The sequence below is a fragment of the Monopterus albus genome, unplaced genomic scaffold, assembly GCF_001952655.1.
Source record: "Monopterus albus unplaced genomic scaffold, M_albus_1.0 scaffold134.1, whole genome shotgun sequence".
NCBI classification, from domain to species: domain Eukaryota; kingdom Metazoa; phylum Chordata; class Actinopteri; order Synbranchiformes; family Synbranchidae; genus Monopterus; species Monopterus albus.
Genome location: NW_018128014.1, coordinates 864,068 through 891,950, shown reverse-complemented (window position 1 = coordinate 891,950; position 27,883 = coordinate 864,068). Strand labels below are relative to the sequence as shown.

The 27,883-nt window shown below is 41.4% G+C and overlaps 1 protein-coding gene across 1 annotated transcript in view; it reads right to left on the bottom strand.

Annotated features, from left to right (window-relative positions):
* Nucleotides 1–15,558: 15,558 nt before the first annotated feature.
* The window catches only part of LOC109967682 (roundabout homolog 2-like), a 30,883-nt gene continuing 18,558 nt past the window's right edge, over nt 15,559–27,883 (bottom strand). Inside the window, exons 2-3 of the mRNA XM_020613433.1 lie at nt 24,763–25,089; nt 15,559–15,955 (exon numbers count right to left, since the gene is read on the bottom strand). Of these exons, the coding sequence (XP_020469089.1) occupies nt 15,939–15,955; nt 24,763–25,089 (344 nt within the window). The 3' untranslated portion in view covers nt 15,559–15,938. The remainder of the gene's footprint in view (nt 15,956–24,762; nt 25,090–27,883) is intronic.

Below are 27,883 nucleotides of genomic sequence, written 5' to 3'. Positions count from 1 at the left end.
CCGCTGATTAGTTTTCCTCCTTATTTATACCTTATTTATACCACACTCCGCCTGGGCCGGATCATTGTGACAGGTAATGGACAAATACCACATGTACGTGTACTTAGTTTGTACCCACAGTACATGATAGTTGTTTTGTTTTAACCGCGTAAATACACGTGTGCGAGTATGCTACGCTGACAGTAACTGTGCGTTTTGGCTTGGCTTGATCACGACATTTATGCGTTTAGCAAACGTACTACTCCCAATGCTGACAGTGACTGTGCGTTGGGTTTTGGTTGTTTATTTCTTTTGTTCCTTTGTTTTCTCTCTCGTCCGCCGTCAACTCACCTGTTTATTCTAGTCTCCTTAACCATCTTCACTCCACCCCGGACTGTATACGTGGACTAGGCCTTTGTTAGGTTCTTTTGTTACTCTGTGTTGTTTTACCAGTAAACCGTCATTTTTTTTCCGCCCTAGCACCTGGGTCAGCATACTTGAGTCCTACCTTTGTTCTCCCTCACCCACCTGGGGAGGGGGGTGTCTCTAACACTATCAGATTGTATAGGCTGCAGCCTATAAACTCACTGTTTGAAACTTTAAAATAGCATTTTTAAATTAGTCTACTCTGGCTATTAAGCTAATTTGTAAGCTAACCTTTAATGTTATTTTATTTTGTGTGACCACAAAATGCCAGTAGCATGTTATTAAGTAAAATATACTGTATATACAGTAAATATACTTTACTGGTGTTTACTAGTGAAAGTAGGTGTAGCTGCTGGTTGTTTTGAAGCCATTTTCGAACCTGTGAAGGTGACACTTCAGCAATCCTTTCCGCCGAGTGGGAGATTTCACAGCGATCAGAAATTCCAGATTTCTCCGCCTCGAAATTACAAGTCAGGTGGGGTTGGATTGTTTTCCCCACATTGATGCTCATTATTACAGTTTAAACCACATGGCATGAGCGCAGCATTAGTCAAGCCTCTGGCTAGTGAACTTCATGGCCAGGGCAAACAAGAAGCCAGAGCAAGAAGGTCCTCCCTTATGATTAAGGTGTCCTGTTTGGGAACGGTTTGACTTTCCAGTGAAATACAACAGACAAGTGGATAAGGTTGTCTTACTTATTGTTTATTGCATTCTGGTTCACCACTTAATATTTTGGTTCAGTGGTAATCAGGTATGCTTTCGGCAACATGTCAAACTTGCTAAGTTATTTGGAACAGCACCATGCTAATGTGGTATGGTCTGTTACTGTAGTGAAAATGTAAAGTGTAAAACTTCTGGATGTTCTAAACCAACCTCCATCAATACCAGGGTCAAAGAAAACATAAGCGCTGGCCCATCCACAATTTCAAAGCAGTGACTGGCATGTGATACCCTCTGGGATTTTTGTCAACATCTGTCAATACTGACCATAGCATGTGCACACACGTGGTTGTGTGTTCTATGCATGCATGTACAGTACAGTATGTGATTATATACATATGGATGGGTACGAGGGTGCATGTGTGTATCTACATTAGTGAAAAATAGCACCACTGTTGCTGTAATGTCACAAGCCAGCAGAGAGGGTCACTGCCTCATCTGATTAATGAACACCTCCCCTAATGACGTGTCCAGCAGGTTAACAAAGCTCCAGGACATTACCATTATCATCATCACCCGCATATCTGTCTGTCCATCCATCCATATGAAATCACTTCTACTCAGTCTTCTAAGGACATTTCTTTATCTCAAATACCTGGGCTTGTGTGGAAAATTCATTGTGTCTTAGTGTCAGGCTGTACACAGCCAAGGCTCATTCCTCTTTTTGTCAAGATAGCACGGTGTCCTCTTTGAACAAGGGCGAGTGTGGGTGTGTATGTGAGCAGATAAATCAGACTGTTTTGTTTGCAATCAAGGTCATGGGAGACAGGCACATCAGTGTGTAAGGACAGGAGAGGATATTTTTCATTTCCTCATTAGCTAACAGAGCCTGTGCTTACCTTTGCCCTGATAAAATACTGGCCTACACAATTCATTGTTGGCTCCTGAGCCATTATGTTGCTGTGCTTTTATCTTTGTCTTAGAGAGATGAAATTGCCACTTATGGCCCTAGTCAGACCCATATCCTGATGGTCAATTACTTAACCACAGAGCATTTGGGGCACTCAAAATCCCATTGGCCCCTTCAATCCTGGAATGATATGCCAAACCACACCCCTGACCTTATCTGTACATGCTGCCAACAGTTTCCCCAATCACTATTCACAGCAGATTACAAAACCCTGACTAAACTGTTCAGGAACCTGTCCTGTCACCCAAATTGAGGAGGGAAATGGCACAGTTCTCTGCACCCCAGGTCCGAATTACCATGCCAGTGGGTTAAAGGACTGCTGTGATGACCTCTCACACACCATTCTGCGATCATGGCTCCAGGGGCCCCTGATCTTTCAAATTCTACTCTACACATTTACCAGATCTGAGTGAAAAGAAGGTCTCCAGAAGTTTATTAGGCACCGGCAATTACCCAAAAGACCCTTGGAGGCCCATATTAAGTGGATGCACTTTGACCCTTTCTTTAAAGCCCTTCAACAAAGCCAACATAATCCCCACCACCGGGCCTGAATGGTGTGCCTTCATTAGAACACAGGCACAGACACACAGTAAAACACACAAGACCACAAATGTAGAGTATATATTTCAAACATAAAACCTGATTAAATCAAAACCTTGTAAATACTATATACTGTATATGTCTATATATGCATGTTTTAGTGCTGTCAATCAATTAAAATATTTAATTGCAATTAATCGCATTATTGTCCATAGTTAATCACAAATTTATCAAACCTTTTTTATCTGTTCTAAACAGCGGTTGAAAGTAACTAAGTACATTTACTCAAGTACTGTACTTAAGCACCTGAGTACTTCTTCCACCACTGGTTCTAAATGTACCTTAAAGGGACCCTGAGGTAACAGTGGCTCCTGAAGGCAACTCATATGTGCAGTCTTTGGATGCAAGCTGTAGACACCCATTTAGCTATTGCTGTTGAATGTTTGCTACTTGTAGAGTTGTCCAGGCAGCTCCATTGCAAACTGTCCAGCATGGTCTGCCTCTGTATCAGCTGCGTGCTTGGCCAGCAAGTAGTATTTGAGACTCAACATACTCTGGTGGTAACTCAGTTTACATCGATAGTATATGCAAATCACTTATCAAGAGAACCATCTGGCAGGGCTTTGAAGCTGAAGGTTCCATACAAAAGATCCTTTTGTTTATCCATTTCCGTTCATTTTTGCTTCTGCATCACTTCCTGATTTCCTGAACTACGGTGCGGAACGAGGGTCATAATGACAAAATGTGTGTGCATTAACCACACATTAATTATTGTAGTTGAAAGGAATTAGCGTTAACACATTAACTTGGACACCCCTAAAATAAATATACACATATAAGTGTGTCCAAACTTTTGACTGGTGGTGTATCGCAGTTTCACAATATGAATATGGAACCAGGAGTGGAACCTCGGTTTTCGTATGCCCTACTTTTTGTACGATTCGGTTTTCGACGACTTTTTTCGTCAAAATTTTGTCCCAGTTTTCGTACATCCGCTCGGTTTTCATACAGTTGATTGGTCAGTTCAGCGTCATTAGTCCGTACCAAACTCGTCCGCCTGCCCGCGTGACTCGGCTACTCATTTCCCGGATGAAATGAGTGAAGGGAACTAACCCCAGATAGGGCCTTGATACATGAAGTCCTTATGGAGGGGGATTCCCCTTACAAACAATAACCTCTTCTCCTCCCTCTCCCCTCCTTGCCGCCATATGCCAACAAGAGTCTTCAGTAAAGGTAAAAGTGATGTTAAATGTTCATTTATCCATTTCATTAGTCATTTATATTTATTTCTCATTGTTTTCTGTATTTCTGTAAAATGTATTTTTTGTTAATATGTTTTGGTGTCTGGAACGGATTAATTGGATTTACATTATTTCTTATGGGAAATATTGCTTCAGTTTTCGAACATTCGGTTTTCGTCGGACTTTTTCAAACGGATTAATCACGAAAACCGAGGTTCCACTGTATATGGGAAAATATTTTATTGCTCACCTTTAATCATAACCTCATCTACGTCTTGACAATAATCAAAGTGGAACCTCTGAGACTTTTAGTTTCACCGTGTGTCTCAGACTGCCGTCAGTTTCTATTTTTACACAATGACAAACACATCAATCACTCAAAAACAAACAACACTCATCTGTGTGTAGCATTCGTCAGCTGGTGATGTACACTGATGGATATGTGAATTGCAAATTAAACTGAATCATTATGAAAATTAAAAGCCACCAGAGAAGCCAATATATTTCATGCCAAACAAAGTGTGTTATTGTGTGGAAGTAACATTCATCTGTGACCACTAGACTTCTGTGATTTACAACATGTGCAAAGTATCAAGGCATCATTTGAGCTTTTAATTGGACAAGACAAAACCAACTTGCTCAGGTTCACGATTCAGTAAATGGTTTTACTGCTGTTGTTAATGTTCACAAGTGTGCATATGTGTGCCACCACCCCCTCAGGAATAAATATTCAAATGGCAGAAAGAATGACTGATAGTCCTTTGGCTAGCAGGGCAAAGACGGATGGAGGGAGGGGAACCAAGAAAAGCGTCCTGTTGTTCAAACTCTGTTATGGGGGACTGAGCTGGTCATCTGCCAATCTGTCAGCTTACATCTTGTCCCGACAACAAGAAGTCTGCTTTGGTGTGAACATGTGTAAAACCACACTGATGTTTTTGCTTCGACTAAATAGGTACATCCTTCTTAACCCTTTATCAAGCCTGGTTAGACAGCACATGCTTGTCTACTCTGTTCCCTCTGTAGATGTAGCCTGTTCCCCATGGAAATATCTGTCCAGGCCCTTGGAAAGCAGGGGCCCCCATCAGATGCCACCTTCCGTCAGCCACTCTCATTATCCAGAGTGGATCCCCTCCGATCCCTATCAGTGATTACACCATGATGAAACGGCCCACACAGGATATTGGTGTGTGTGTCTTCAGAGGGTGGAGGGGAGGCAGGGGTCTGACGGTTGAAGACAGATGTCTGTGCTGCCACTAAGCACCCACCCCATTCAATACAAACACAGACACTCGAGCAGATAGGCTGCACAGCAGCTGAAGCAGGAAAAATACAGAAAAACATTGTATCTAACACGACCAGCTCAGTGCAATATGCAGGCTGACGGGAGATTATAACCCCCTGCAGTGCATCAACACACACACACACACACACACACACACACACTGGTGCGGTTGTCACTTACAGGGTTTGTAAATGGACTTACATTAATTTCCACGAGACTTACCCTAAACCAGAACCGCTACTTGCCTAACACTTAACCCTCCCCTAATACTTAACCAACACCCGCACATTGGATAAAATTGGACAAATAAGTCACAGGGCTCAGCCTCTGGTCCACACAGGTGACTCCTGGTCCCTGCATAGTTGTGTGTTCCCAGTGTTCTGTCCCCACAAGTATATACAAACAAGGTCTCACACGCACACATGGACACTCACCATTTCTTTATCAACATTTTCTGACACCTACCTCCCCCCTGCATAAAAATGTCTTGTTTAAAGTGCAATTCTATTACTGGGCCTTTGGTCTATGAGTCTTTTATGGCCTTGGGTAAATGAAATAACACGGTTTAGTTATCTGAAAATGCTCAAATTGAACCGGCACTGAAATTAAATGAATGGGAATTACAGGGCATTTTAATTACTCCTTCCATGAGTCCAGAAGGGTCACCTTCTCAGCCCTACCCTTCAAGAACACAATCACACACAGAACCTTTTCATCAATCTCTGATGCGTTCTCCCCACAAATTTACTCCTTCCATTTTCTTTTGTCCCTGACTGTCAGCTGGCATAGCCATTTAGGCCACCATCGCTGGTGTTTAGTGCCGTCAGCTGAGTCCATTTAGCAGCCACAACAGCTGCCCCAACCCCACCCACCAAGTCCCCACCACCCTTGCCCAGAGCCCTCCCACCCATGCAGCCACCAAACCTGTGCTAATCACTGAAAAGCAGCTGGTCCCACTATCCATGATGACAAAGGCATGAAAAAATGATTTCTGTGCATAAAAAATTTGACCTTACAGGTTAAGGTGAATCTTTTTCTGTGTGATTATTTAGGAGTTCATGCTTTAAAATGAATGCAATTCAAATTTTCAGATTAACAGAACACTGGAGTGTTTGCCAAACTGATCTGGCCAGTAGTTGACAGAAAATCTCTGCAGTACAAATTAACATTATATGAAAGCCCTGATATTTCTCACAGCAGGAAAACCAGTTATTAGGCACGGAATTCACATACCAATGAAATGAAATCCACAAGTCGCTGTGATGCATTACAAACTGATTACAAGCCTGTTATTAGTACACATAAACCTCCTGTTATCATACATTTAATTTAATATTCATGTCATGCTTTGATATGCTTTACGATACGTTAAGATGAGTTTTCAGCATCGTTATGTGTAATATACTGGCCAAAATAGAATTAAGTGATAAAATATGAGAAACATCCACTGCAGCCACATGGTCAGTCATGCAGGGAAAAGAGATGAGGTTATCTGTCAAGGTGCAATGTTTCACAGCTTTTTAAGCGCTCATAAATGCCTGGGCCTGGGCCCTCCATGTGTCTTGTTGGGGGTGGGGTAAGAGTGAATGAGGAGTGGGGCAGTGGGGGTAACAATTGGCACCAGTGCTGTCTGCAGCCAATATGACTGTGGGCTCCACAGGGACACTCTTTATCACACAGACAGTAAAGGGATTGTCCTGTGCCATGTGTGCAAATGTGTGTGTGTTAAACTGCAGCACACGGCCATTGAAGTACAGCGATTGAGGATGATCGGGCCAACTTGCGGGTTTCTTGTTAGCACAGAACTACAATCATGTGACAACAAGATTAAGTTTAAGGCAGTTCATGCTTTACATGAGAGCACAATCAAAACTGATTTTAACTCTTAGAACTAGAATTAATGCTTCGCGGTTGTATGCCTCTGCCAAACCCATCAGATTCAGGGGAATAGCACAGACATGAGGTCAGTGACCTTTGATCTTTGACCGCCAAAATCTAATCAGTTCATCCTTGAGCCCAAGAAGACATTTGTGCCACATTGGAGGAAATTCCCTCAAGGTGTTGCTGACATATCATGTTCACAAGAATGGGCCGTATGGACGGATGGACAACCCAAAAACATAATGCCTCTGGGCGCGGCTACCACCGCAGTGGAATAAATATAACTAGAAGCAACGAGGTCTCATGCAGTTGCACGCTAATGTTTGTGCTGCAATATAAACATACAGATGTCACAGCCCTACACCCACCCAGGGCTGTGTCTCTTATATAACAGTATCAGGCACTTTGGACTACACAAGATTTCAGTACAAGATTTGACTGTTTTCTAAAACCTAACCTAAGTACTTGATTGTATTATGACGCTGTCTCTTCCACCAAATATCAGATTAAACTTGAATTGCAAAACTGCTGCTGCAGCCTGCAGTACGTTCCACCCAAGTAACCCTCGGCAAATCTGGATTATGTTCAGTGACATACTGAATACTCAACAAGTTTTGACAACACAGACATGGTACAGCATCTTCCTCGACCCTGAACCCAAAACTCTGTTATCTGCCCCTTTTCACCATGATCATCACTTGCCACTTATCATAGCAAATCAAACAACATAACTACAGCAACTGCACAAAGTAGACTGAGATCCAGTCATAAATCCTTCCAACTATCACCTGTAACACAAAGTAAATGAACAAATGTAAACCAAGTTACTGTGGGGAGTATTTAATCACAACTTTAAGTGTACAAAAAATAATGGCAGAAAAATTCCCTTGTCAACCTTTCTTTAGCAAGCAATGTGTAGGTTCCAGTGCTTATTGTATCCCAGGTACGTTCAGTCAAGTCAACGATACAGAAGTACACAGTTAAAAATGAAATATTAACAGTACATTTGAAATGGTTCACTATCAATGAGGAGTACACGACTCTGTCAAGCAGTGAGCCTCACACTGTACTTTATGCTTACATGGTGTGTGTCTTTTCAAAGAACTATTAAAAGGCCTATTGCTAGATGACTCACCCCCCCTCCACCCCTTTATTTTCCCATCACACACACACATACACACACCCAGAGCAGAACAAGCCTGGGACATGCCAGGACCATTTCATTGAAATAGCCATATTTTAATACTACTTGCATATTAGAATACTACTTGGCAGGTAGAATCTTCTGACATGGAAGCCAACCCATCCCACACCCAGTCCTCCCTTTAGCCTGATAGCAGAGAGTGTGTGCACAGACCGGTCTGCTGTAAACACAACCTGCCTGTACATTCATAAACACACTGACACTGCTCTTCATCTGAATGTAAATCCCTTCAATCTGCTGGCATGAGGTGTGTCCACCTGTGTGGCTGAACCAGAGCTGCTGCACTGGCTGTGCTCCCCCCACCCATAAACAGTGAGGTTAATCTACCACAAACCTCGCTTAGCATCCCACGTCGGCCCTGTGTGTGTGTATGTGCCAACGTGGGTTTCTGCCAGCTTTTCATCTGTGTTTCATCTCTGCAGTTTCTGATGGGACTTCCGCTACCCCTGCCATTTTGCGGAGTAAGGACTCTGTAATTCTTTGGGATAAAGCAACACTGAAGATCCCCCCTCCTGGATTTTCTTCCATATGGTGGACTGGTGGAAAGAGAGACATCCTCCAGTCAGAGGTTAGTGCCACAAGCATCCACCCCACTGAAGTGTTCTTGGGCAAAGCAATATTTTCCTACTGCAGGGTGCTGTCATGTAGCTGACCCTGACCTCTGACCTCCAGCAGTGAGGAGCAACAACAACTGTAAAAAAAAAAACATTTCCTGGTGTGGATCGATAATATCATATTATAACAAATCTGCATGTAAGGATTATATATCTTTTTATTTAATGGCCATGGAGCACATGATAAACAGTGTAGGATCATGACCTCTAAGGAGGAAAGATATAGCTAATCAAATTTAGCAACTTAAAGAATGTAATGTGCTTACTGTTTTATCTTGGAGTATTTCAGTTCAAAAATGTATATGATTGATAAGGAAAGACGAGGACTTATGATTATTTTGGACAGAAATCATGAATATCGTGCTGCACTATCAATGCATCCCAAAGGCCTGCTCACTGTCACAGAAACAAACATATGCTTCTATCATGGACAGTACGATGTAAACGACTGAGACAGAAACATGTCATGTTTCTTCAAGCTACCCAAGCTATTCATGAAATATTTAAAACGTTTGACAATACTTAATTCAGCTTGAGTGGCTCCCCACTTCTCAGAAATCTGCCTGATTGAGAGGCTTGCTCAAGAAAGATGTGTCCACAAAAACACAAACATTTTGGTGTGGATTTTAAAGCAAATGCTTTAAAATCAAAGGAAAAGATGAGATGAAACAGCATTTTGATGGGAGTTGTTGGCAAAAACAAACCAGTGGAGGGATTCAAAGAAAAATTCTGGACGGCATGCTATGAAGGGAAGAAGGGGATTTGCAAACATGCACACCCATATGCACACTTAATTCATGCAATATGTCCATAAATATGTGATGTGGATTATGAGGTGTGGGGGGTGTTGAGTATCCATTTGTAAAGTAAAAAAGGAACCGCGTTTCCCAAGTAAAATACATGGCTAACATGGCTAGTGTGAGGTGATGGACATGGAGAAGTAATACATCCATGGCACTGCTAAGGACAGCCAAAACAACAACCCTCCATGCCCCCTCTGCCCACCCTCCACCCATCCTGGGACCCCGAAGGCCCCTGACAACACTACCATTACAGAGGTGGCTGCAGCTCCTGTGTGTGGTCAGCTAATAAAGCAATTGTCTGGTCCTGAAAAGAGGATTACTTTAATCTAGTAATGGCCAATGTCATGCAGCCTTTAGCAGCGGCCTAAGAGGGTCACTGAGAAACTGCTGAGAAGCCCATTGTAAGGCAACTGAAGCCTTTTACCACCCCATCACTCCCAGTCTTCCTGGCCCATACTGCCCTCAGCTGACCCACCAGCCCACATGAAAGCTAGTATAGTTCACTCATCTGGAAAACCAGAAACACTCTTTTACTTGACCTCAAGGGGAAATGGGTGGATAGAGCCGCCAATAGACAATGGGTGCACCCACCCAACACACACGCAGTCACACACAATCCATTAATTACTAACCACTGCAGTGGGAAGGTGGCAATACACACCTTCAAGAATTCCACTCCAACAATGAGGCAATTCAAGTGAAATTTTCACAGGCTGATCTAGGGTTGCAGCGGTTTACCTGTTTCACAGTATACCATGGTATGAAAACTGATGATTATCACACTATGTACATTTAGTTATTACTGGTATTAAATAAAAAAATGTAATGCATGTGCACCTTTTGTCAGACTGTGCAACAGGCACCACATGCAGCTGACAAAAGGCAGAGGAGAAGGCTGAAATCACCAAACTCCATGCACCAGAAAAGAATTTAAATCAGCAGGACATGATTACTCTGAACATCTTAAAACCAAGCACCTTTGAGAACACCATGCCTCCAAAGTATGTATCCATTTATAACTTTAATCCCAAATGTGAGGAGGTACAGACAGGATGTCTATCAGGTACCTACAATTAATTAACAACTATTATGGTCATCATTTAGAGCATTGTGACGGCAGGTCTCACTACTGTCAGAACTTTTACAAACCAGCCGCTTAATGCGGAAAATATCCAGCAGGTTGATTCCCATTGAAAATAATCTGTAGTTGCACATAGATACAAAATAGTTCAGCAGAGCTCCACCTCAACCAACTACAGTCAAATCCTACTTTTACATCAGTGCATGAGTGACAGGCCGTTAACGTCATGATTAAATATATAATAGTATCACAGTATAGGATATATCTTCCTGCACTGAGCAGCCTACTTCTACTTTTAATATCTTTAAGTACATTTTTCATGATAATACTTTTACCTAACATTTTCAGTATAGGAGTTTTATTTGTAACAGAGTAGCCTGCGTTTACTTAAGTAAAAGATGTGAATACTTCCTCTACTACTGGTGCTAACATGCAGGATAACATGCTTTAGTTATATAAAATGCTGTTTTTTTTTTAATCATGTTTATAATTCAGTTTATCCTTCGGGGTCAATCTAGTGCTGCAGTCCAGCTCAATCAACTGGCAACCCTTTGGTTTTCATTCCTTTGAGGGTCGCTGTAGTTGATAATATCATAATGTTGTGAAACCATGATATTTTCTGAATTTGTTAGGAGAGGAAGAGGTGTTGATGGTGATGATGGTAAAAGCAACAGTTCCAATTTTCCACTCTGTCAACAAACTCCAAAAACAGATGGATCTTGGAGCACAAATCCATTTAGCTCTGCTTGAATGACTTAAGCCCCTGTTCACTGACCTTTTCTAACTTCGAGGTGTGAGCACGTCTTAAGGGGAAATTAATCTTGTGCAAATACACATGAGTAGAAATCAATAAGCCTTTTCCACAGCTGTTTGCCCCTATATTTACCATTTGCAGACAGGTCAAATATGCCTAAATCTCCCTGAAATACCGTTTTTAACCACACAGAGCTGGCTCCTGGTTTTTACTTTGGCAATACCAAGCACTCAAAGGCAAACACTTCTATTGATAAACAGTTCTATATGCTAATTTTAAATGAGAAACTGTCTATGAAAAAGCTGATCTGCTGTTAGCAGTGAGAGAACTGGAAAGATGAGAAAAACTGACGTATACTAAAAGCCCATGCAACAAGGTTGACATTAAAGATCAAGCAATCACTACTGCTAATCATGCTCTCAAGAAGATGCAGTCTTCAACATACAAAGGAAGAATACAAGCCCATTATTTATATGCAGAGAGGGAACATAATGTTAGTTTAACATTTAACACCAGTGACTTGGAATACACTAATACTGTTTACCACTTAAGTATTAATTTTCCACCAAGTGCGTACAAGTTACAGCATTAGAGTTGAAAATATTACTCAAAATCTCCATGACAAAAACCATATTCTTTGTCAAATTGAAATGCACACCGAAAATTTTGCTCGAGGGTGGCAGCAACGAGAAGACGTCCAGTTCCTGGACTGAGTTGTCCTGCAAGTACAGTGAATTGCCAAATAAACAGAATGAGTTTCCAACTTAGATCCACTCATCCAACAACTCTAATAAACTGTCCAAAAATCCAAATGAGCTGGCAAATTCTAGATCGTGGAATGTGGTGTCTAATGACTTAAAGTTTTCCAATTACCAGCTGGCACATAATAACTGTGCTGGATTGTCCAGCAATTAAATTAAGTTGTCCGGTGATAAGAAGGAAGTCAAATGTCCTGCAACTGTGCACTGAGCTGTCCTTTGAATAACATAAGCTCATTAGTAATCACAATCTGTTGATCAATAAACAGAATGATTTTTCCAACATCTCCACTGACTCATTAAGTCCACAAGGTGCTGCCCAGCAGAGTGAAGATCACTTTCATTCTTCAACACCTCCATCTGGTTGTTTAACACATACATGCTTAGTAACAAGACTGCCAACCAGATATTTCTCCCTCTGTTGCCTTAATGTCCTGGTGCTCTTATTGTGTTTAATTGATTTGTTTGAACCATATATTGACTGTGTTAGCCTCCTGTGATTACTGTCTGTCATGAACCTCTGAGGATATTTCCTGCTTCTTGTGTTGGGATGAAATGAGGGATTTGTTCTGAGCTATCTCCCTGCACATTTATGCAGCTAATGCCATTTGCCATCTTTGTTGTCATCTGTTATTTGTGTTATCTTCAGTCTATTCTCCTGTGGCATCTCATTATAGTTGTTGTTGTTTGTTCTACGTTCTCTACTCAGGGTTTTCCCTAAAATAGAGTAAAGGATTAGGCGCAATACCTACAGTAAGTGTTTCTGTGGAATGCCTAATGGTAACCATTAGGTGTGTGACGATTACAAGATCTTGCAATGTGACGATATTTCTCATCAAAGCAAAAGCTGTCTCACGATACCAGTACATAACAGAACCAGAGCAGCATCCAGTATCACAGAGTGTGATGGTACATTCACATAAGTCCAGCAAAAAAGCAACTCCTTGCTGTGTTTTATTGCTCAGGGCTGCATTAGATGAGGGGTTGGGGGGAGTGTTGTAGGCATGATATGGCCATGTTGTGACAGGTCAAAGTTAGTGGCTTCATTCACGTTTCCAGCCTGTGAGTTTCCATTGTGTTTGTTTAGTCGTGATGCTAACGTAGCCTACTCTACCTTAGCACCAATTCCACCACCAGTGTGTCGACACTGATGGATAAAAAACACCGTTTAACATCCAGTACTAATGAAAATGCATGATGTGCCATTGTGCCATCAATTGTGGCCCAAATTTGACAGTGAATAGCGGTGAATGCTAACAAGGTAGCAAGCCGTCCATGTTCCGATCGTCCCCTGTACCTGATTGGTCAATGCAGTGCCTTTGCTGGATGATGTCACCATCTGGAGTAGTGCAGTTAAGTCATGCATAGTTCATGTACAGTTATAAAGTCTGAAGAGACTCATGAAATTATACAGGAGAGAAGCCAGTCAGTTCTGCAGTGCCTGCATATCATTGCTGTCAGACAAAAACCTTGTATGTCCATATTTTGTCATATTTGTTTCATAGATCAATGCTACTGATCAACCTTTACATCTCTCAGTGGGTTTTTACAAATATTTAACTAATAAAACACATTAAAAAGGGCTTGTGACTACATCTGGTAACTCTATTGGATCCTGAAACTGTAGCCAAAACCTCATAACCTCATTTGATTTAGGTAAAATGTTAATAATATAATGACCCATGCAGGTAAGTGATCATATATAAAGACACAATATCAACTTTGACAATGTGATGATGATTATTTTAGACGCACAGGGTTTTTCATTTCCTGAAAAATAGTGGTTTTGGAGGTACAAGGTTTCTGCCTGACAGCAACAACTGTACTTTTACTGTATATGATAATTCACACTCAGAAAGTAGAAACTCAAAATGTCTCTTTCCACCAGTTTCAAAATGCACCTGCTTTTTTTGCATTTTGTGACTTTCACTTGAATAAAAGACTATTTTCAGGTCATATATTTTGTCACTGAAGATTTCTTAAAAATGTTAAAATATCATCTCATCTTGTTCTCGTGAACCCAATATAGTGCACCGTCTCGTCTCATGAACAAAGTGTATCGTTACACCCCTAACAACAGAGGTAGCAAAATGTAGTCTTGTTTTACAAGTAAAGAAATCGACAACATATCTGGTGAATTTGCTAAGTTACATTAGCAAGGTAGCTGGTTAGTTGACATTACATAAATAATATGTTATAAATGTAAGTCTGAATTTCCTTCAAATAATTTTAACCCAGAGAGCTCTGGCACAAACATGCATGTCAGCCTTGGAAAGCTTTATCCTAGTTCAAATTTTGTTGTGGCACAATCTAGGAAAACAGCCTATCATCTTCATGCAAGTGCAAATTCCAGGTAGACTTCCTCTATAGAACGCAGCACTTTCATTGTTTACGTGACAAACATTGAGAAAGAGGAGCAAATTATCACTGCTGTGATAACTTTCCAGATCTAATTCTGCCTAAAAAGAGAATAACCTGCTGTGCAGTGTTATTGTGTCTAATAAGGCTTCCAAACAGAACTTCCTTGTTCACATTTTTTCTCTTAATCTGTACCCTGAAGCAACACATCCACACCACACAGCCCCTTGTATAGTTTTGCCAGAGGGCTACTGTTGGCTTCAATGAGCCCAAACAGGGGGTCATTTGCATCCTGTAAGACCATGACTAATGACTCTAAATCAATTACATGGTTAATCAAGACACTTCAGAAAACAAAAAACAGATATTCCTAAAATATATTAAGGTTTATTGAGGATAAAAATATACATATTTTCTTTTCAGACTTACTGTCTTTGAACAAAGGCTAAATGAAATGTTTTCACTATCTCTTTGCCTACAATAAAATCAGCAAAAACTAAATGTACTTAATGTTAAATGCTAAACTTCAAGAAATGTGGTAGTGAGTACAGGCTTTTGAAATGCATGGTACATGTATAATTGTTTTCCTTTACTATATGGAGGGGGGCACAATCCAGTACAACACCACCACAAAACAGAACCCTACAAATTGATTAGAGATCAATCACCACTGACACTCAAAAGCACTTATTTTCAGATATTTTGTTACAATGTACATGTGTTGTTTTCATCTGTCCATTCCCAGACCATATATCCTTGCTTGTGTAGCCTAGAAATATCTACTCACAGATAAGCAGATGGTAAAAAAAACCTAGGGACCGACCTACTAAGCCAGTCAGTTAGCAGAGGGTCTGGCAGTGCAACGCATGTGATCTGATTCTCAGAGAGACGATGGGGCACGATTGAACACAACGATTGGAGCGAGAGGTCTTTATTGTTCTCTGCAGCCCCCTGTGGCCCCTGTGCTAATGCCATTGTGTGAGGGTGTGAGAGGTAGTGGGGGGGGGGTAAAACTCATCCTCGCACCACCTGTTGTTGCATCTCCCCCCAGAATCATGCCACTCTTCCCAACCCCAGATCCTTCTGCTTTTTTTCTACTGACTTTTCATGACACACAGCAACACAGACACACACACACGCTGGTCACTGGTTGCACTCGCCTTTAGTATGGTCTAATTAATTCATGGCTATCCTCTGGAGGAGGGTTTGGCTGGTGGGTCTGGCTCAATGACCAGCAGACGGTCGGATCATACAGAGGGGGTTAAGCCAGAGGCCCATGGCCTCACTTTGGCCATCTGATCCCTCTCTTTTAAGCCCAAAATGGCCACTGGCTCTGTACTCCACCAGGCTGGGAGCTGCAATCCCATTAGTGAAGCATGAGCACACCTCAGACCTCACTGAAACCTGCACACAAACATAGAGAACACATCTTTTTATCAGCCAGCAACTGAGAATATCGCTGCTAAAGAGTTTAGTGTGAGAGGTGATAGTGTTATTGTATCACTCTTCTGGCTCAAAGTGCTAAATACAAGTACACACAAAGTCATAGTACAGCTGGGAGTAAAGGTTTACATGCCCTTAGTTGAAATGGCAAAAACAGTAAAACAAAGAGTGCTTGTTTTGGATTCTAACATAGCTTGGGAGCAAGGTTCCTAGCACCTCAGTCAGTTACAGTATCAACTGGAAACCTGTGGATCAATTTGAAGAGAGCTGTACATAGCAGGCAACCAAGCCTTGGAATGGTAGCCTTGGAATAAGAATGCCATGAAAACTGGACTAAAGTTACACCTGAAACGCTGCTCAGGGGGTACCCAGAGGGAGGACAGACAAAATATTAGAGAACATTTCATAAAGGGGGGTTGCAAACTCTTGCACTGATATGATTTGTTTTTTTTTATTATAACTTTCTTTTTAAATGCTCCCTGACCATTTGTATTACTTACTTATGGTGATGAAAGAACAGTTGTACTGGCTGAATGTACATTACATATTATGTTGATGAGAAAAACATTGTTTTAGTCTTTTTGCTATTTCAGAGTACGGGGATGCAAACTTCTGCACTTAACTGTATGTATGGGTGTATGATGAAGCTTTATGGCACAAACATTGTGATATCCACATTTATAAGTGATAAACAGCAGATTTGTACAAAGATGAGTATGAGACAAATGAAAAATTAGACTTGACACCATCTGTCTGGACAAATGATCTAAATAAAAAAGTGCTGCAGGCAGCTGGTGGAAGACAGTCATGCCCCTGTTGATGTGCCATAAATGAAGGAAGGACTTAATGTGAAACACATTGGTGGGATGGGTACTCAGATTTCTGTATAGTCTTTGTTCAAGGATTAGAGCTTACTATATGAAGCGAAGAATCATTACAAAAAGGGAACTTCTAAAATGTGAACACACAGTTGGCAAAGTTGGCAAACACAAACAATACTCATTAGCCCCTTTTACAGTGCCCATTCAATGTGGGAGTTTCCTGCCAGTTTTCTGGCATTCTCTACAAAAGGTACAGGGTGATCAACACTGACTGTATATAAAACATGGATAAACCCACTATGACGTCACCCACTGGTTTTGAAGTCTGATGGCCACCATATTGGTAGTGCTTCAATCTGCTTTCTACAGCTGATCCAAAAATGGGCAAAGAGATGGAGTGCGAGTGGAGCTGAGGTGGGCTGAATGGGCAGAATGAATTACATGAGAGTCTATGGGGATTGACTGGCTTGTGAAGCCAGCCTCAAGTGGCCATTTGGGGAACTGCAGGTTTTAATATTTCTGCAGTGGCTTAATTTCTCAGCCTCAGAGGCTGCCACTTGGTGGTCAGTGTTGACCCTCCAAAATGCCACGAGAGGTAGAGTTTTTGTTGAGATGAGATTATCCCACCTCCTGTATAATTGGAAAGAGGTCAAATGGGGATTAAAGGTCTGCGTGGAGGACAAAGATAGAGAGTGAATGAGAACAGGAAGAACCCCTCTGGTGCCAGCTTTTTTTACTTTAGTGTAAAAAAAAAAACATCACCATGAAAACGGGTCAACACAATGACAGTTTGCAACAATCTCTGTAATAAAAAAGGGCTCTTTACTACTCATTGACTACTCATTGATACCATCTGATAATTATAGAAAATTAGAAGATAAACATGCTGCTAAACTAACTTCTATAGCAATAAAGACTTCATTTTCAGCACAGGTCAATAGCCCCTCTTTCTTCCTACAGCTGCTTGACAAACTCTTATAACATTTCATCCTTAACAGGTCAGAAGACCAACAGATACAATCAGCAGTCTCAGAGCAGCTTAACACATAATATCAGTTCATTTCAATAGGTTAGAAGCTAAAAAAGACTCATTCAGAATAGGTTACAAGATAAAACTGTTGTTATCAGTTAGAAGCTTATTAAAACCAGGTTTAAAGATAAAGAAACAGTTTAGGCTTAAAGGAACAGTATGTGTTTGCTGTGCACAGAATGGGGCAAAGGCTGTCATCATCTTTATTTCAACATTATTATAGAAAGAGGCATTTTCCCTGACACATGACATTATAAGGCAGCTTTATTAAGAACAATTTGGCACGAGGGCAAAACTAACCTATATTATTTTATTTAGGGATGTCCCAATTCAGTTTCTTTGGCCTTTTAATATCAAGTATCTGCTGACACTAATTGGGATCCGATAGGCTACTTGTATTTACCTACAGTAATTGTTAGTTAACTATCTGACATGTTAAAATTTAAATTAATCTGACACACAGTAGTTTTCAGGAGCTTCTTTCTTGATCCAAATACTGGATCAGGCCCTGGTTTATTAGTTTATTAGCCTAAATTAGTGACATGATTAAAAGATTAACTAGGACAACACACTCTCACAACCACAGAGTCATTACAGGGCAGATACTAGCTGCCACTTCATGTCCCTATGTGAACACAGTTAGTGTAACACATCCAAGCGATGGCAGCTGCCGTAGCGCCACTGGACATAAAACCTACCCTGTCTACGTTAAAAGCATAGTGTGTGCAGATTTTAACATCTTGTGCGCACATCGCAGGAGACTTGTGCTCATATCTGTACCAGGCACATGTTCATTTTCCAATCCACTAATCCCACTCACTGGTCTGTTTGAGTTGAGAACCAAGTTGTTTTCAATACAGAAAGATGAATACCGATTGGGCAGGTGTATGACGCATTCCACTTGCCCAAACATAGAGTTTACTTTCTCCCCCAGGCAGGTGGGCAAGCATTAATGACAAGCCGTGATAAGTCCCAGATTGGGACATCTCCAGTTTTAATGCTCACAGATGTAAACACAGATTGATAGTAAGCCAAAGGCTACTTAATTGTGCCTGGCAGGAGCTTTTAGATTAATATCAATGTACATATCAGTGTGACTGCACTCCACCATGTATGGCAGCATGCATTGCAGAGCTCCAATCAAAACCCATATGGCTCCAGACCGCTGGTGTTTATATCAGTGATAGAGGGCAGCTTGAGGAGTGCACAGAGAACACAGGGAAATAAGCAGAAAGAAGCAGGTGGACTTGGAGGCAGTCACTTTATCTCCTTTTTCAGCACCAACCTGCATTCCTCTCCCACCTACAATAATGCTATCCTAACCTTCTAGATCCTTTCCCCATTTCCAAATCCATAAACCCTGAAATACATTTTTCTGCACAAGTGTCTCAGTTATCACAAACAGAATGGCAGGTGTGCGTGTACGTGTGTGTGTATGCATGTGCATATCTGAAAGAGACAAAGAAGAGAGGAAGAAGAAACCAAAAGGTGCCAGTGCTGTTCAGCTGTTTCTCCCACACTGTGTCTAGGAGTTACTACAGGTGAATGTCAGCCCAGACTACCATTACAAAATAAATACAAATGTAAACATTGAAAATTCACACAAATTCAGAATTAGACAGATGTTTCATCACATTCAATTCCCAAATTCCACAAGGCAGCTACAGTCATGAACCTTGATGGCTTGACCTCCAAACAACCTTAAAAAAAGGGATAGGGCTGGGTTTTGAGTGCAAAAACCCTTAGAGGTTACCCCAGTCCGTTTTATGTGACTCCACCCTCAGAACAAAAAGCACCTCTTCCCCTCCCCTGTTACTGTGAATATTCATGAGCCATAAAGCCAGGCAGTGGAAACACAGCAGGCGTAATAAAAATGTCAGCGGTATAAAACACTCAAAGAAAAACTGCCAGGAGGTTGGGCAAGTCATTCTGAATGTTAAATCCCCGACCTGGGGTGTCTGGCCCATTAGATCTATTGTGCTTGGCCGACTTTTATGCATCTGACAAGAATTGGCCTCTGCTTCTGGCACGTAACTTAGTTGGCCACATTTTTGAGATCAGAGAGTCTCTTTTATAGCATGAAATCGGATATGAGTAGGTGGCAAACATTTAGCAAAATGGTGTAGGATCTGTTCTTAATGCAAGGTAATGGAATGCACAGGTTAACAAAACATAAAGGATCTTTTAAAGCTTTTCACGACACACTTATGACTTACAGTAACCCCCGAAAGTGTACCCGTTTTGTTTTTCTCTTGAGATTGACATTGACATTGACATTAAGGATGTGCTTTTTCTAATAGCTTTGATAGTTCATCCATCAACCTCTATGTGATACGTGACCCAATTGTCTTTAATATTTAGCAGTGCTATGCAAGGGAATGAGTGATGTTTAAAAATGCACAACTACATTATATCTGAGGTTAGGTTAGACTCACAGTTCATCCATCAAACATCCATTCATCAAACATGTCATTAATAATAAGTGGAAACTGTTACTGAGGTAAGTAAGCAGAACCTTTCCTAATGAGCTATTGAGTGCTTAATTGTCAGCATCTGAATGATTGCAAAGGAAAAATGCTCTGCATGCACTTGAGAAATAATGAGAACAAATGATTATACCTATCCAGAAAAAAAAAGCAGTGCCAAAGACTTTTTGGCAAACTTAAATGCCTACTTTATGTTTATTTGTAGGTCCAGTACAAAACGATCTATCCTTCCATCTACAAAATATTCTGCATTTCTGCTCCCATAACCAGCTGTTGGAATGAAGCTGACCCATCAAATTATTTTAGTACGTGCACTACAGAAGTCCTGAGTTGGTTGCTGCAGCTTGTGTCTGCACTTGGCCAAAGCTCATTTGTGAGGGAAGAAGCTCCACGCTGTAACACCACTCAGCAGTATATGAAAGAACAAATGGTTGAACAGTCAAATTGAAGAGCCCACTGACAGTTGGCCGACAAACTCCTTAGTCAGGTTCAGCCCTAGTATTTATACTGTAGGTACTGACTCACAAATGGTAGATCTTCTTCTTCTTCTTCTTCTCTCGGCTGTTCCCGTTAGGGGGTCGCCACAGCGAATCATCTGTTTCCACCTAACTTGTAGAAACCCAACATTAAAGAACTCAGGTTGCTATCAGGGCCAAATTGTGACATCCATAATGTGCACACATTCTTGAATAAACAACTTTTTGGGTGGAATTGTACTACCTTTAGTTAGTGCACACTAGCGAATGGAAATGTGGGAAATAGTGTAAGTTGATTATACTGAAATACTTTTAAACACAGGAATCTATTACCACATAGTGAGTTTAAGCTGACTAGAGCAGATGGTCTCTGTCAGTGAGAAATCTACAAACATTTCACAGCCTCTTTTTAAGCCTGCACTGGGTGTTTGATTTTCAGAAGATCCACAACTCAATAGTTCAATATAGTTAAGAAGACGTAGTATCACATGCGATATTTATTTGACTTTTATCAACTCATTCATCTGCTGCTGCTCCAACAAGGCATCTGTGCTCTTGTTCCTTGTGGTACATACACAGTATGACAGGAAACACTACACAGTGAGCCACTTACAGACAAAAACTGTCAAGTTGTGTTTTTGCCAGCACTGCAACATTCTGCCTTTTCATTCATGTTGCAACTCAGTGGACTTCTTCACCTCGCCTGCCTCTAAGCCTGCAGCAGATGGACTGTGAAGAGTTAAACCTCCTGAACCTTCCACCCATCCCACTGTGCTGGCGCCCACCCTGATACCAAATATACAAACCAATACACAATGCAGTTTCCTCTCCATTTGCCCTCAGTGCTTCCAAGTCACAGACTGGAGAGCAAAGTGACACCATGCCACAAAGTGCCATCTTGTGCTGTTTCTGGTGCCACACTGAGTGCCCTGGCAGCTCCAGGTGGGTTTATGTGCCTGTGGCCTTACCTCTGGCCCCACTGGTGTCATGCAGAGGGAGCTGGCACTGCCTATGGTTTGGTACAGACCACTGTTTTTTCTATATAACCTCTCTCTCACTCACTCTCTGTAGAGGCAATAATCCAAGAGTGTGTTAGTGGTTTTGTGTCCACACACACACACGATGTAGTTTTTCCTCTACCACCACAGATTAAGGACTGTTATCTGTGAGAGCAACTGTTATGCACCAAGCTGTGCCCCTGTGCATGGGCCTTTCTGCAGACAGCTGCACAGAGTGACACCTACCAAAGGAACACAGCATCAGGAGAGAAAGCAAGAGAAAGCAGGACATACAGAAATGCAGATGGACTGATCAGCTGCATGGCCCTGCAGAAGCACACTGGTGTTAAAGACAAACACAACAGAACCATTTGACTGAAAACTTGACCCTGCACAACCTCATGAATCCTTAGAGAGCCTGTGGATGAGGGCCGATGAGGGGGATCACACTCTTGTTACCTTCAGCAGCTGCAAGAAATATCTCAAGAGTGCTGACAAATATAATAATATTAATAATGTGTGCTTGGGTTTGGTTAAGCACTGTCCTAGCTTTACAAAGAGGCAGTGTCTTTGGGACTCAAAAGGAGAGCTCAAAAGTAGCACAGAGTAAAGAAACTGTCAACAAAAACATAAGGTATTATTCACCAGGAGTGAGAAATTTCTGGCAACTGCTGTGGTGCTGTTCCCTTGCTTTTTTCATAACCACCTCTGTGAAAAGTGATTCACAACACATCCACCTATTTGACTTGCCAGGCTTCCATATACGGCTTGTACCACAAATACCCTGCAGCTTCTTATGTTTATACTGAAACAGAACATGAGCAAGGTGAAAGGTAATTCTTCATGCCGACTGAGGAACACTTTTAAGTAAAGTGATGAACATGCTGCACAGATCTCAGCTGTTTATAGAGGATAGAGTAAGATTCACGGGTAGTTTTTCTGTGAAGGCAGTCAGGGGAAGTTCAGCCTCATTATTAAATTAGGGGCTCGAGCCTTTCAGGAAAATGCGGTGCTCGACCATAAGGTGCTTGACAGGGATCTAGAATCTCATAGATTTAAACTGGGAATGAAATTGGTTTCACTGTGTCCAACTGGTTTGTGCGATGAACAATTCCTGATATGGTTTCATTTTTAAAGGGAGGATGATATTAGGAGAAGCTAGAGTGAAGGGATAATAGGAAATGTTTAAATATTGAGCCGTGTTTCTGCAAACACTGCTAGCAACATGGTGTCAAGACGAGGGGTGTAACAATGCATCGTGGAACAATACATCTCAATTCATAAACATGACAATATGGACTGTAAAAATGGATCACAATATCAAATCAAGACTCCCATGTGATTTGTTTCTATTAACAAGAGGGGGCAATAGGGCAGATCTGTTTTCTGGACTGACTTGTTGTTGGCCCTGATGTTCACTAACGTTAGCTACACTAGCCATTAGCCACATTAATCTAATTCCACTCTTGTCTACATAATAAAGGAAATGTTTGAATGAGAAACACAATGTTAGAAAGGTTTTGTGAATTTACATAGCTAAGAAAAAATAAATAACTGTGACACTAGTTTTCATTCTCATTGTGTTATTATAAGTATATCGAACAGATGGCGAGGTCCTTATATTGTTACTCCCTTAGTCAATACTCATTTTTGTTCAGATTATTAGATAAGCAGGGATAACAGTTCATTTTGTGTTCAGTGTTTTAGTTTGTCACATGGCTGTCAATATTTCAGCAGCGCCTAATTAGTAGCTTATTTTGAAACACAACACATGATTTTCTGACAATGTGAACTAACACAGAGTCTACCTGAGTGCAGCGACAAACTAGCCCAAAATTAGATTTGTATTCACACAATGTGTAGAGTTTTCTTTAAATGACCTGCTGTCAAAACAAAGTTACACTATACAGTGATCTCCTAACACTAAAGGTAATGGCCTAATCTAACAACAAAGGTTTAATTGGCCCTATCTGCATTTCATTAAAGTGCTACCAATCACACACAGCACTGCAACAGAGAACAAAATCAAGGGGTGTCTTTTGGAAACCCATCTGACAGGAGTTTACTGTATTTTAAGACAGTAACAGCTGCTATTGAGAAGATGACAACTAACCTTTCCTCCCCTCCCTGCAAGAAAGTTTGTCAGATTTCCTGTCCAGTGGTGACAATCTTTTTTAAAGAAGAAGAAGAAGAAGCTAGCTGTCATCCATCCACATTAACAGGCCTGGTCGTAGAGTCCTGGTCACAACACGGCAGAGGCCGAGCTCTCTGGAGTGTGAGAGAATAGCATGCCATGTCGGAGGGTAGAAAGCAGGACGAGCGAGGAATAAGAGGTGAGGGGGGGTCAGCAGGGTACAAGCTGCCAGGAGATTCGATGGCAAGGTCAGGGGTGGCATCTTAAGTTAACTCAGGCGAGTGATGGCGATGATAAGAGAGTCCTGTGAGCTGCCTCTGTACTCCTCCACTTTTATAGCACAGCTAATATTACTTGAAATCTGTCTGTGACTTAATCCGTTTCTTCTTACTGGAATTACATAATACATGACATTATGTTTGACACCTGATATGTGGGCAAGCAATGGCCTACCACCACTATCTCATTCCTTTACACAGATCTGTATTGTAATGTGCACCGTTTCTTTAGGTTTCTCTCTTTTTCTACAGCTCTGCATTTCTGCCAACAAATGAATGGCACACACTCATGTGTTATATTCATTTAGATATACTTTTATGGACATTATTTTAAGTGTTCATTGATTATTATAAGTGCCTAGTATCATTTTACTGTGACGTCATCTATCCCTGGCACTCTTTCACGTCCCATGTACTGTATCTGACCCCCACATTATACAAAGCAGCATTCAGTTCATGTTGTTTGGTTCAGTCACACACACATACACACACACACACACAGCTGAGCACTCACGCCTAAAAAAGCAAAAAACCTAGTCACTTACTTGCCACCTCCAGCGATGCGTTCCGACTGACTGCCTCACCCAGGTAGTTGCGCGCCACACACACGTAGATGCCCTCGTCAGGTTTGCTTCGCCGCCCATGTACAATTCGCAGGAAGAAGAGGGAGCCGCTGGGTAAGAGCATGCGGTGGGATCGAGGGTCCTCCCGATCTGTCTCTACACGTTCGCCATCTTTGTACCATTCTACCATGGGAGTCGGGCGTCCTTCGGCCTTACAGTTGAGGGTGGCTGGCTCACCCTTGGACACGATCAGATCAGATGGGTGTTCCACGATCCGTGGAGGAGCATCTTCTAACCTGGGCCGGGATGCTAGAGAAAAGACAATAACGGGTTAAGATTTTGGTCATAAAAGGACAGCCATTTGTGATGATGTTTTTATTATGATGGTGCTAACATGATTTACAAGATGAATGTTTTGCCAACAGTAAGACTGGAACGTTTGGTATAATTGCAGCAAAGTGAACTACAGCCATTTGGTCTTTTAAAGCTTAGACAATGGATGACAGATTGAAAAAGGGGCACAAAATTAACAGCCTGTGTTATTGAGAGTTGTTAAAGGTATTTAAAGAGCACCATATCTGCTCAGTCATTAATGCTAAATGAAGCAAAAAATTTATTTCAAGCACCTTCATTAAAACTGCAGATTCAACGGCACAGACATGATACATTCAGGCTGCCCACAGACTCAGTGTAAAGAGTGTATTTACACTAGTGTAGAATGGTAAGGACTATAAGGAACACAGAACATAAAAATATGCCTTTATTTACATTGTAGCCACTGCACACAGGAGGCAAGTGGGCAGCACAACTTATAAAGCCACTCTCGCTTGACCTCTCTGAAAACCTCTTGAGCTGGACATGTCAACACCCCCACAGAAACCCCACACTTTTATCAGTGACAGCATGGCAGTGTGAAGCGCACATGTTAAGGTCAACAGTTACATCAGAATAAATCAAGAGGACATGTTAAATGGCATGCTCTAGATTCTGCTACTATCAAACCAAAACCAAATTCTCCAGCAGTGGAGAGGAGCATGAGAGATGTAAATATGGTAGAACGGTGCTAAGTAGGTTGACTGAACTAATGAGATATTCAGATATTAAACTCAAACACATGCATTATCAATATATTTTGTTTGGATCCTTTACACACCTCTGCAGAGTACAAATTTATGTCACTGACTCGGGTGTAACAATTCTCCAAATCAACAGTTCGCTTCAGACCTCACTTTTTGAGCCATGGCTCAGTGGTTCATACCTCATTTGTTTGTTCTGTTTTGCTTTAAGGGGGTGATTAAGAAAAAAGGTTAATTGAATGTGTAGTGAAAGTCTGGCCCCTTTGACTGCATTCACAATGTCTGTGGGATTGTCCGTTGTCACGACAATTGTTGTGTCTGGTCTGTCAATCCTCCACTGAGCCACCTCTCTGCAGTATTTCTGACAAATGATCACTTGACTTGCATAAACAGCACGTGTCTGGGGAACAGGGTTTACCTATTTGTTGGTAATATAGTGCACCCTCATCATGATGAAGCTCTCTGTTGCATAGGAGCTCCAACCGGCCTTTAGTTCATTCTAAAGTTTAGGTAACAAATTTGACTGAAATGCGGTCAGCTCTATGTGGGTTCCAGCACACTGAGCAAATGCTTGACTCGTTGTTCTCAACAACTGAAAACAGCGCATATCCAGTTCCATGAAGCCCCTGACTGTGTTGGTAACTGCCTGAGCACAGTCTGAGTTGGTGTGCAGCCTCATTCTAAAGACATTGGGAAGAGTTAGCCTGCCTGTTGCTGGGGTTTCTATTATACGCCACTGAGATCAGTGTTGGGATATTATCTGATATGTGCTTGCACATATGAAATGGTCTCTGCTGCATGAGGAAAATTTGTGAAACGCTTTTGACAAATTCTCTGCGTTTTGTCAACACAATTGCCGTCACTATACTCAGCTGAATAACCAAAATCTTGTGGTTCTGGACAGGACACTTGTATCCTGCTTTCAGACTTGGCTTCAGAATGGTTACATAAATGACTAATAAATATAAATCTGGTCAGTATTTTTGCAGTCTGCAGACTATCTGTTTTTTCTTTTAAAAGTCTGATTGAAAGAAAATAGCTAAATGAACATAGAGACAGAAGCCTGTGGAGATGGAGGTGAGGTAATTCCCTAGGGTTGTTTTTTTCTTTTTGCCAAGCTTTGAAATTGCTTTCCTTCCCCCCTCTATCTTTTCTCGTTGCTCTTCAACTTGAATGACAGCATGCTGGTGGTACAATTATGTATGAAAAGCAATAATACAAACTCAAGCACCACAAGGCACAAGTGAAATCTCCCCCGGAGAGCATATGAAGGAATAACAACAGGAGGTGTGTTATTGTTTTTCAGAACACCCAAGTTTTGCTCCAGTGATGATTGTTGCAGCATTAATGACTTTTCAACAGTGAATTTCTGATTTGTCTCACCTTCCCTCTCAACTGGCAGCTATGCTGTTTTGAAACTAAAACTACTTTTCACTATGACAACGAAACCATCCCACACAGCACTGGATTACAGAACTTTGTGTATTCAGAACTTTCATAGTAGGAGATTGGTGAATGGCTGTGTATACTACACAAAGGCAGAAAACATGAATGACTTTGTTCAGTGTTTGGTAGTTTTGTAGCTACTGCATTAGTCAGCATCGCTTGAGTTTTGTTTCAGTGCTATGATGCTGCTTTTGTGGAATAACTTGTTGATTGGTTATATATGAATAAAAATTATAAGTGACAGTAAAACTTATGCAGAAGCTGAATAGTTTTTAGTTTATGAGCAATTTTTAAAAAACAAGACTGAGCCACATGTGAACAGGTAGACAAAGGGGCCGGAGCCAGTAGCAGTCTGTGTGTCCTCTCTGCCCCCCTGTACCCTTCTGCAGTTAACCCTGGGTTGGTTTCTGTAGTGTAGCAGTTATCACGTTTACCTCACACACAAAAGGTCCCTGGTTTGAAACCAGGCAGAAGCAGCATTTGTCCTTCCATCAGTGTGAGTTGGCGCCACAGTTAGTTGCCTCACTTGTGTACAGGAAACAACTTGTGTGTGTTAACATATTTGGCCAAATAAAGTGATT